At 35.7% G+C, this 11,913-nt stretch overlaps 1 protein-coding gene across 1 annotated transcript in view; it reads left to right on the forward strand.

Moving 5' to 3' along the window:
• LUZP2 (leucine zipper protein 2) overlaps window positions 1-4,179 on the forward strand; it is a 258,849-nt gene extending 254,670 nt beyond the window's left edge. Inside the window, exons 10-11 of the mRNA XM_032594839.1 lie at window positions 1,930-2,016; window positions 2,776-4,179. Coding sequence (XP_032450730.1) covers window positions 1,930-2,016; window positions 2,776-2,880 — 192 coding nt within the window. The 3' untranslated portion in view covers window positions 2,881-4,179. The remainder of the gene's footprint in view (window positions 1-1,929; window positions 2,017-2,775) is intronic.
• The last annotated feature ends 7,734 nt before the right edge of the window (window positions 4,180-11,913 follow it).

The raw sequence follows: 11,913 nt of genomic DNA on the forward strand, positions 1-11,913 counted from the left end.
TATTTACTCAGAGATTTCATATTGACCACTTGTTATCTGCTGGCATGAAGCTGAGATCTAGAGCTGATAAATGTAGTCTCTGTCTTCAAGGAAATGAAGAGCCAGACATGCTTATACATCTAAAAACAATCTTAAGTGATATAATTTTTTTTTAATTTTTTTTCAACGTTTTTATTTATTTTTGGGACAGAGAGAGACAGAGCATGAACGGGGGAGGGGCAGAGAGAGAGGGAGACACAGAATCGGAAACAGGCTCCAGGCTCTGAGCCATCAGCCCAGAGCCCGACGCGGGGCTCGAACTCACGGACCGCGAGATCGTGACCTGGCTGAAGTCGGACGCTTAACCGACTGCACCACCCAGGCGCCCCAGTGATATAATTTTTATATACATTGTGCCTTTAAAGCAGGAAAGTATGACTGAGTCTATCTCGTGGTGGAAATGACATTCTAGGAAGGGAAAGAGTAGCTGGTTGTCAAGATGTCACAGTGGAGACTTTTATGAAGGTGGGATGACATACGTATGGACATGGAATGGTAAAAAAACATGGTGTGTATTCAAATAAAAGCAATATAGTGCAAGAATAGCAAGCATAGAAAAATAACATTACTCTAAAATCCAAATTGGAGTAAGTCTCCTTTGGAACCTCTTTATTTATCATCTACTTGTAGAATTTATAGGATGTTAGTATGAGGCCCTCTTAGATCTCCTCCCCCATTAGATCCCAAGGAAACAAACTGAGTTGTTTATGTTCAGAGCTACCCATGGCCAGGGACTATTAAACTCCTAGGCTCTGTTGTACACATAGAAAGGATTACAGGCAATTACCCCGCCCCCCAAAAAGAAGCATATACTTATAATAAATGATTTTTGTAGTTACTTTTAAAAAGTGTTTACTCCCTCTCTCTGACCCTCCCCCATTCATGCTCTGTCTCTCTCTGTCTCAAAAATAAATAAACATTAAAAAAAATTTAAAAAAAAGGGGGCACCTGGGTGGCTCAGTCGGTTAAGCGGCCGACTTCGGCTCAGGTCATGATCTCGCGGTCTGTGAGTTCAAGCCCCACGTCGGGCTCTGTGCTGACAGCTCAGAGCCTGGAGCCTGTTTCAGATTCTGTGTCTCCCTCTCTCTGACCCTCCCCGTTCATGCTCTGTCTCTCTCTGTCTCAAAAATAAATAAACGTTAAAAAAAATTAAAAAAAGTGTTTAAAATAAAGAGAAAGAAAAAAGGGAGGAAGGAAGAATGAGAGATAGTATGGAAAGAGAAGGGAAGCAGACAAGGAAGGAGAGAAGAAAGGGATGGAGAGAATGATAGAGCATGGGAGAGAGAGAAGGAAGAGAAGTTCAATATTTTAACCTTAGTTAAAACGGATAAATGAAGCCCAATTGGAATACACTGCCAGCAACTCTTCTTCAAAACTGTTGAGGCTAACAAGTAAGATGAGAATTCCTGGTTAGTAAAATCTAAGATCTTATCTTCCAAAATATAATCTTTTTTAAGGTAGTGAGGATTTTTTTCTACACAGATTGATGATTATATTGTTTAAATTGCTTCCTAGCTTGCAATATTGATGTTCCTGCAGGCATATGGACGACTGACATATTTAATATCTTAGGGTCTAGACGCTTCACAGATATAGTAGTGTATAATTCTTTACTTCCATTTAAGTGCTTTTACAAAGAATTTTCCATTGGAATGGAATTTTGTTGTAGTAGCTGACTGTCCTAAGCACCACTGAGATTCCCGAACCAACTGTGAATGCTTGATCTCTCCTTGGGATCCCACTCAGGTTGTGATGAGTTTATTTCGTCCCTAGCTCGCCCTTCCAACCTGCATCAAAGGGAAAGAAGTTTTACAGAGGGAAGAATTCAAGGGAATTTTTCTATCCCTTTCTTCATTTAACTTAACTTCACTGATCTATTTTCATTTGCAGCTTTTACAAGAGGGCAGGACCTGTTCAATGAAGCACAAAGACAATCCCCCAACCAATGCTACAGTAGAGCCAGTGACTACCCCACAGGTATTTTATTTGTTTGCTTGTTTTGATTATGTCAGAAAGAACTTGAATCCTTTGATCCCCATGGTTTTCTCTGTGTCTATAGCTGAAACAGGGGTGTTGTATTGACTAATACAAGATACCTCCTTCACCTAGTGTCTTTGGACACTGTGCCTGCAACTAAGATTTTGGCTTGATCATCTCAGAACCTCAGAAGAACAAGGGTGAAAGAGGTACACCCCACCACACACACACAACCAAGAAACATACCAAAAATATACAGAGAACAAAAAACATGCATCTGTTCCTTATGGAACAAAAAAAGATAAGAAGAGGATTTGGGGAAGCAGATGAGGGAGAAAGAAGTACATATCCCCAACAGAAACAAACAACAAACACAGTTCAGGAACTTAATTATGAACTTCTTTCTGTACTGTTCTTTATATGACCAAAAATATTATATCATAGTAATTTGTAGGGTTCATTTCACTTAATACAACATTTCCTAACTTATGGGTTAATCAGAGTTGAATGGTTTGGCCAAAGTTTTCTCAAAATAGTTTTTGAAATACCTTGCAACTTGTTGACAGTATTTTTTGTACTTCCATGAATTAGAAATATGGACATATTTACACTTAGTTCATTTGGGTCTAGCATTCACTTGTCTGTAGGATATTTGTTGAGATAAAAAATTTATATTACTATTCTGTTAAGATTTTAATTTTCCCTTAAACGTATATTTATCACAACTATCCTAAATGTCTTTTCTGTATTGTTTGACAGAAATTGCAAATCCTTCCTTGTACTGAATGTGAGGTGAAGAAAAACCCGGAAAAACAATTGACCAACTTTGAAGGGAGGGCAACTAGAGAAGAAAAAATACTGTAAATATCAAGAAACTGTGTTAAAAACATCCATTTATGATTGTCTTCATACTCTTTTTCAACCACAAGCTTGATGGAAATACTAAGTTTTTAAAGCATGCAACTTTTTCACAATTTTATGTAACTTTATATAGTCTAAAAATTTTCCAAAAGATTCCAGGCCAATGATGATCCTTGAGCAATAACCTAATTAAAATGGATATCCACAGTCTTAAATAGTCATTGTCATCAGTAAATTGCCCAGTATAGACTGCTCAGTTTTGATCTCAAATGCAGTATGACATTTAATTCTTCTGGTTCATTGGCTATCTAGTAGTTTTATCATCTAGTTTTGAAATTAATTGGAGGATGATAAAATGTTGTGGATCCTTGGCATTCTTAGAATCCAAATTGCAACCATATCATAAAAATTTGTCCACATTGGCCAATGGGAGTCACTTTCTTTAAGGTTGGAATCGGTGTCAACCTATTGTTTACATGAGGGTGTTATTGCTATACTTCTTGTTATTTTGAACCATGTCTAAATAATGTCAAGACAATACTTTCAGATTTTTAGTCAGCTAATAAAATTTACAAAATGTGTTTGGTATGATGTAGACAAAACATCTGGGTGAATATCTAAATTTCTGACATAATTGATAAGATTTTTTTTTTGGCATTCTATAGACACATCCCTATGGTTGTCTGCTGGAATTACTCCAAGTTAGGAATTGAGTTATTTGAAAGGCTTGGCAAGATTTTTTTTCAATGAAATTGGGTAGTGGAATGTGGGATGCCAAGAGGGTTGAAAAACATAAATATGCAAGCAGATAATATACATTTTAAAATGGGGATTTGATGAAAGTAAAACAGCCATATAGAACCAATAAACCCAGATTTATATATTTTGAAAACAAAAGTATTACTAAGACAAGTCAATGGCTGTGATCACCTTTGAAGTTGGGTCTCTGCATAGGAATACCACTAATTAAAGAAATGCACTCCTGAATAATCTGAAGGTAGCTCAGAAGCAGCAGGAATTGATACCTAAATCCTATTTGATTGATAGGATTGAAATAGCATCAAACTTAAAGACTCAAGTTAATGGGTTAAATGATCCAGTTAAGTTGTCTGCACTGAATATATTCACTTCTGCTGGATAGATCCCATTTTGCAAATACACAAAGTATATAAAACCACTGGTTTTATAGAAAGGATCTGCCAAACCACAATTAATATATTTGGAGCACTGTGTCCTGGCATGCTATCTTAGAAGATATTGTTAATTTAAGAAAGAGAAGGAAAGAAAGAAAGAAAGAAAGAAAGAAAGAAAGAAAGAAAGAAAGAAAGAAAAAGAAAGAAAGAACGGGAGGAAAGGAGGAAGGGAGAGAGAGAAGATCGAAGGGAATTTGTAATCAATAGATGGACTTAAATTCTGATATATAATGGCACACCTTTGATCATAATGACATATTCCAAGAAATTAGGTAATTTGGAAAAATGGCAAACTATCATAAATAGTATAAGTATTACTGTGATATGATCATGTAGCAGTTATACTTGTGGAGTAATTCAATGTCATTCATCAGTATTATTTTTTTAGATTATGGGCTACCCAAGAAGAAAAGAGACTGTACTTTATAGATGGTCCATTAGAGGTTTCAGATGAAGAGACCAGGATAGAAAACAAAAATCAAGGTCTAAATTTCCTACTGACTCCTCAGCTCTAAAACTCACTTAATTCTGTGAGATGGAATATTGTTAATTTCCAAGTTCTGTTGCTTATAATTTCCCCATTGTGCCTAGAATCCCTAACCATCCCCAAAGATTTATAGAAGGAAAGAAGATAATTTAGTTTTCATTTAGGTTCACTTCCCCACCCCCACCCTGTGCTCCAATTTCTCTCCTGGACTCTATAGACCCTGTGGAAAATTAATCACCATTTTACCTTAGCACACGTTTTGAGGCATCTTTGGAACTAATGAAAAGAGAATCAAGCTGATATGTTCTGGGATTTTTAGAACATGCTAAAAAGATGAGAATTTGGCTTAATATGAATCAACTCTGAACAGCCTCATTTGTAAAATTTTCCTATGCTCTAGATCTCTACTCCAGTGTGTGACAATAATCTGTTTCTCTCAATCACTGGCATGATCAAGTGGGCTTTACATGAGCATAATGTATAGATATTTTTCTTTAAGAATAGATAGCATTATGCATCCTGCAGAGTTTACTGGGGTATATTCATTGCATTATTTGTTTCAGAACAAAAAAGAATTGCAGCAGAAGTGCTTTATAAATATTTAGAAATATTCTGGGAGTTCCTTTTAATAGTCAAGCATGGAATTTCTTTTTTCTTAGTATGTGTGATTTTAACTAACACATTTTATTTCTCTCAATTCTTTAATTGCTTTAAAATAGCATCAGAAAGGCTTAAAATGCTTTACTTACATGTGTGGCTTTGTCCATAAAAGATGCCATTACTTATTATTTCTTTTAGTTAGCAGCTACACAAATTGATGTTGTTCTTGAGGAGTTAATATTCCTAGCCTAACTACCCTCATGGGGAAGAACATATTAACCTAAATGTTGAATTCAGATACTATAACTGTGCCTATAATGGTAAACTGAAAGATAACTTAACCTTTGCAGAGTATAAATGGACTCCTACTGAGAAATTAACATCCTTTCCAATGGAATAATTTGTTTCAATATAGGTACTAACAAAACTAACAAAAACATATTCCTCTAGCTATATTAAAATACTAGTCAATGCTATATATGCAGAGTTAAGAATTTGTTTTGGACTTTGTGTCTCCTTTTGTATGCATTAACTATGTAAATTGGGTGAGTGCCTAAAATGTGTAAGACCTAACTGAATGCTGATTATGTCTATCCAATGCCAACATGCTCAGAAACAAAGTGAATAATTCAATAACTCATCTAGATGTGGTTTTCTGTGTGATCTTAAATTTCTGACTACTGAATATACTAGATGGCTAAACTTTTTTATTCCCTTTATTCTTTAAGCGGATATTTAGCATTATAGTGTTATTTCAGACACAATTCTATTTCATAAAATATACTGGATTACAAGTCTAAGACAGTTATAAGAAAAGCACACCTTTACTGTTTTAGATAACAGTGTGGATAGCTGGATTAAAACAATTATTTGTGAACTTTGCTATAATGGAATCTTATTTTTATAGCTCAGGTACTATAATTAGCACTAATTGCAAGCAGAGGCTGAAATTATTATTGACACCATAGAAAAAAGTGAGCTGGCCAGACCTGGAGAGTTATGAAAACATATACTTGTTTGCTTAGGGGACATTTTCGTAGTCATATGTACAGTCTTAAATTTCCCCAAACTATTTGTTGGATTATGTTACATAATATTAATGGTCAATGATGAAGAATAAAAGTTACTGAAAGATGGCCTATTTTTGCTCAATAAAGATTTGTTACCAAGACTGCAATGTATATCCTCCTACATAAGCTAATCAAAAGAGCAAATATTAACATTAAAAATAGTACTTGCTTCTGTGTATCAAGAGCTAAGGACCTTTGTGAAATGTCACCCTGAGAGTATCTTCAAACTCTCTTTGCCAGTGCCCCAGAAATCCTTCATTTCATTTAGAGGTGTTTTGTTTTGTTTTGTTTTGTTTTGTTTTGTTTTGTTTAATAGAGTTTCCTGATGACAAAGATTTTTGTCCTTTTGTTTGCAAATGAGTTTCAAGCGCTTAGAACTGGTTTCCTCATAGAAGGTGCTCAAATATTTGTTGAATGAATTAATTCAGAACCTGAAGCAGCAAGGGAAGAAAAAGGAAGCAGAAGGAAGCATATTCTCCTGTGATAATAGGGAATCATAAGATGTAGTCTTTTAGGAAGAGAAAATAAATACAATGTTTTAGTTTTGTTTTTTTGTTTTGTTTTGTTTTCAGGCTATTTGTCCTTGCTTTTTTCTCTGAAAGATATATCTGTGGGCCCGTGGCTGTGACTTCTAGCAAAGTAGATGTGGCATTTCTGGATGAATTTTGGAATGCTGCTCGATGTGATAGACACAATTCACCTGGCATAGGTGCGTCTTTAATTGGAATCTACCTTTGACATTCGCCTGGACGGAGGCAGGGCCACTTAATTTCTTTTAGTATTAGTTTCTAACCTCTTGGGCCTTAAATTGTTGGACTTAAATCAGAGATTTTCTTCTGCATTCTGCTGCATTCATACTCCTAGTCCTAAAGCAGACACAGCTCCAGGACTGTGAGGATGGGGGCTCTGGCCTCCATAAACCCTCACTTTCAACTAGAGTACCTATTCTTTTATATAATGTATTTGTTGGGCTTCCACATTCTCAATATACCTTTAATGAAGAAAGGGAGCCCAAGGCTAATGTGATTTGAAAAACCCTGAATAAAATAATCTCTGTGATCCCTTCTCCCCATTTGTTCCTTCAGTCAGCCAGCCATTCAGTTACTCAAAAAATATTTGTTGAGATTCTAAAATGTTCCTATTCCTTTTTTTTTTTTTTTGGTTAAAAAAAAGCAATGGCAAGAGAAAGTAATAATTATGAATTCTAATATTGCACATAATAGGTGCCAGCCACTGTTTTTTAGATCTTTTGAAAAAGAAAATGATTAAATATTCTAGACTTCTTTGAGACCAATATTACAGTTATCTTTATTTCACAGAGGAAATTGAAGTAGAAAAATGTTAATTGCATTGCCCAAGATGTCACGGGAAGAAGGAGAGGTTGCATATAGACCTGGCAGTGAGTTGCTGGAATCCCATGTGCTTCACCCCATTACCACATTGTGTCTCCTCAAAGGCTAGAGTCCTGCCTTCTTGGAACTTACGGTTTAGAAGAGACATCACTAATGAAGGAAACACACAGATAAATGCATGACTGTCTAGGACAGGAACATTGTTCCTTTTTCCCCTTCAAGTTTTTTCATCTGGTTTAAGAATTAAATTGACACGAGACAGATGAGCAGGAATAAAAAAATAAAAATAAAAACACCAAAATTTTATTACGTATGCATAATGAAACTGAATCCTAGAGAAATCGCCAAAGCAGGCAGTTTTTATACTTTCTTAGACAAAGAGACAATAAATCTGTGAAAAATTGACAGGACAAGGAAAACTTCATTTTGAAAGCTGCAGTTAATAAGGAATTTTAAACAGAATTAGGACTGGGGTAGTAAATTAGTAGAAAATAACAAGGGATGTTTATACAGCCTTTATGGGTCTGAATTTCTTATCTCTGGTGATGAGGATTTTCTTTACCTCCTGGTACAAGGAGGGTACCTTTCACATGAGAGATTTATATCTCATTTTCTGGAGACAGAGTGGGGGAGGGTCATAGGATGCATTTTGCATTGCTATTTCTGAAGAACTTTCATTTAAAATCATCAGTATGCCAAAGTGGCACATTTTGGGGTAGCCAGCACTCGGCCCCTAAAATTGCTATGAAAACAAAACAAAACAAGACAGGGTCCTCTTGACTGCATGCCACAAGGCAGGGAGCAGCATGTGAACGTATCTTGTATGTGTGAAGTCTCCACCGAGAGAATTCTATTAAACTGAGATTAATGAATACATAATATTTTGCGTGGATGTCCAAAGCTTCAAACGTAATTTTTTTTGTTGTTCCTAGATACTAGCTAACAATATTTTAAAGAGGATATTTGAGTTGAAATAACTAGAGAGTTGTGAATTAGTGCTTTTCAAAAAACAAAAGCATCCTATGGGAAAATTGCCAATGCTTTCTATTCCCTGAAGTCTAGGACATAGGAGTCTTTTAGGTATAGATGACAATGAAATGTGGATTTCTTCCATGAAAAACTTCCAAACAGGTTTCTTCTGTTTTCTGTCACAAAAATAGAAATTTTATTTCTCAGCCTTATACTTGAGGTAGTGCCTCCCTGCACGCCCCCTCAGAAGAGCCATACATTTGCTAGCACAATGATTGACCCACGGTGTCTGTATGGTACTTCTCTAGTGCTGTGATGCCATTTGCATCAGAAGTAATTGTGGTGTGTATGTTTTCCCCCTTTCCCCACTCCTAAATTCCTTAATTCCTTTGAGAACACCATTTCACTTCATGTCGTAGGGATACTGACATCCTGGGAAGGTCATAAATGCAATATATTTGTTCCTAGAAAATCAGACTCTATTTGGGGCTCCAGGAAGAAGCAGTTAACCTGTGCACTTGATTAACTGACGAATGAACATACATTCACAGGCAGTCTTTCTACCGAGGGTGAGAAGAAAAAAGAGTAATCCGTAGTGGGTCATGCCCTTTTTCTGACTCTGGCTTATATTTACCACTTTTTCATGATAAAGTGCCCATTGAAATTAAGTCAAGAGATGGATATTCAGCAGAAAGTCCCAGCTGGAATTTAGAAGATGCAGCAGAATTGAGCAGAAGATGAACACTCCTAATAAGTTCCTGTTAAATTAGCATCGTGTTCAAAATGATAAGTTGGTGCTTTTTACCCTGCAAATTTCTGTTTTACTTCTTTATACTTCTTCAGTCTTGATCCCAAAGTTTAAAGATTTGGGGGCTGGAAATCCCCAAAGCTGCTCCTCATCCTTGGAATAATGTGTCAAGTATGTAAATCTTAATGTCTGCTTGGCAGAAAGTTCACAACTTTTTAAATGGTCATGTTTCCAACATGAGTAAAATGAGATGCTGACAATTTGCTTAGCCACTGGGAATGACTTCAGGTGATTCTGACTCCATGAAAAAAGAACAACACAATATGGATAAAAGGAACAGGTAATGAAGAGCGCATTTTAAATCTATTCTTTAAGTCCCTGACATAGATCCTTCTTAAGTAGATGTGGCATAAATAAAATTGAATATATTTACTGCATGTGTTTCTGGTCATTTATTACACAGCAAATAAGTAGTTTAATGCATATTAGAACAATTAATGTTTGCAAATTTGAAAAGTTATGAGATAAAGAATAAACATCTTCTGAATCAGTGGAAATGAGGACCAGCTAGATGTGTTGAAAAAAATTAATCAGACCATTATTAAGTTGACGTAATGACTCTTACCAGCCTTGGCAAAGAATGTACACGGGGCGCCTGGGTGGCTCAGTTGGTTAAATGTCGAACTTTGGCTCAGGTCATGATCTCGAGGTTCCTGAGTTCGAGTCCCAAACTGGGCTATGCTGACACCTCAGAGCCTGGAGCCTGCTTCAGATTCTGTGTCCCTCTCTCTCTGCCCCATCCCTGCTTGTTCTCTGTCTCTTTCAAAAATGAATAAAACATTTAAGAAAATGCACCTTCTCATTTTATCCTCCTGGTTGTATATTAAGCAGCCTGTTTATGTGTTTTATGTGTTTGTGCATTTCCACCTTGATATGATTAAAGAGATAAGAAGTTAGGGGAAATATGAACCCTAAAAGAACTCTCGTCTTTCTTCCCATAATGAAGACACAGACTAGTTGTTTGAATGAAGGCATGGAACAAATCTTCCTTCCCTACAGTGCTAATCCTACTGTCTGCCATTTCCTCTTTCATTTTACTTTATTTGGTGGGAGGTGTCAGGGTATGCATTTAAAGGTCGCTTTGTTTTTGTTTCTGTTTTTGTTTTTTTGTATTGGAATTCACAAATTCAGAGATTTCTAGGGTACATTTGTTTTATCTATGGACATACCATCTAGTAACTTAATCCTAACAATTATTCATGTATCTTCTCATATTGTGTATGTGTGCTGTATGTTTTTATGCATGCTCCTGTTTGCAATATACATTGCGAGCATCATTGTAGTGATAGCCATACACATCTATGCTTACTGGAATTTTTTAACATCATTATTGGTAGTTGCATAAATTTAGTATATGAATACCTTCATATGTTTACTTCTCTATCCACGTATGTATGTGTCTGTATTCATGTGTTCGTGGATATAAATTCAGCAAAATACGCATATACCAGTCAGATGCCTTTTTTTCTGCCCTAATTTCATTCCTATTTACATCTTTCATGTCGTTTTAACACAGGGATTGTCTTTTTTCTTCTTTCCAAGTTTTTATTTAAATTCCAGTTAGATGACATACATCTTGTTTCAGATTAACACAAGAATTTTAAAAGCATAATAGATAACTGTGTATGTGTAGTTAAGTAACCATCCAATACAGTTGCAATGAATACAATATGCTAATTTAGGCTGTACAAATGGACACAACAAATTAGCGTCTCAAATCAGCCATTAGATACAGTCATCCCCATCCCTCTTATACACAGGTGTGGCTCATATACTTCTTCACATCTATTGCTTTGTGTAAGGTTTGACCTAGACTAGGGAATTGTATTTGCCAGATGTTCTAAAAGGGGAAATTCTTTTCAGCATGGTTTTGTATGCATGGAGACTCGAAGGAATTTTAACACCTATCCTTATGGTAACCAAAGTGTGTTTTATTTGGAGAAAGTGAGGTGAGTAATTACACTATCCACTTTGACTATACTAGAGCAAAGGTACACAGTTAGAGAAATAAGAATGAAGTCAGGGAAAGTTCATTTCTCTCAAATGATAATGAGAGAATGTCCTCAATGACAGGGAATTGTTGTAGGAATTTCCAGGAATTGTAGAAATCACAACACATTTGAAAATATAAGAAAATTATATTTTCTGTTTATAAGAAAATACTTTGAAGTTTTTTTTTTTCCTTTTAAAATAAAGTTACACAGTTACTTTGTTCTCTAAGTGTTTAATTTGAAATTTGGGTTAAGTACAGTTAAGTGCATGGCTATATTTTGCAGAATGAAATACTAATTAGTCCATGCTGCAGCTTCCAGGGGGTAATTGGCTTTTACTTAAGTTCTGGTATGCTTTGTATAATTTTCTTTTCTTGGACAAATCTGAAGACAGATTTGTGTGATTGACTTATACTGCACAATTCTAGGAACTCCCACTTCACCAGCTGACCTGGTAGGTAATTATTATTCTTTGACACATCAGAGAATGTGATGTTTTCTATTATTCCCTTAGATAGTCACAAACAATTCAAACTCACTGGTTTTCTCTAAAGGTTGACCTATGT

The sequence above is a fragment of the Lynx canadensis genome, chromosome D1 (assembly GCF_007474595.2).
Source record: "Lynx canadensis isolate LIC74 chromosome D1, mLynCan4.pri.v2, whole genome shotgun sequence".
Lineage (NCBI taxonomy): Eukaryota > Metazoa > Chordata > Mammalia > Carnivora > Felidae > Lynx > Lynx canadensis.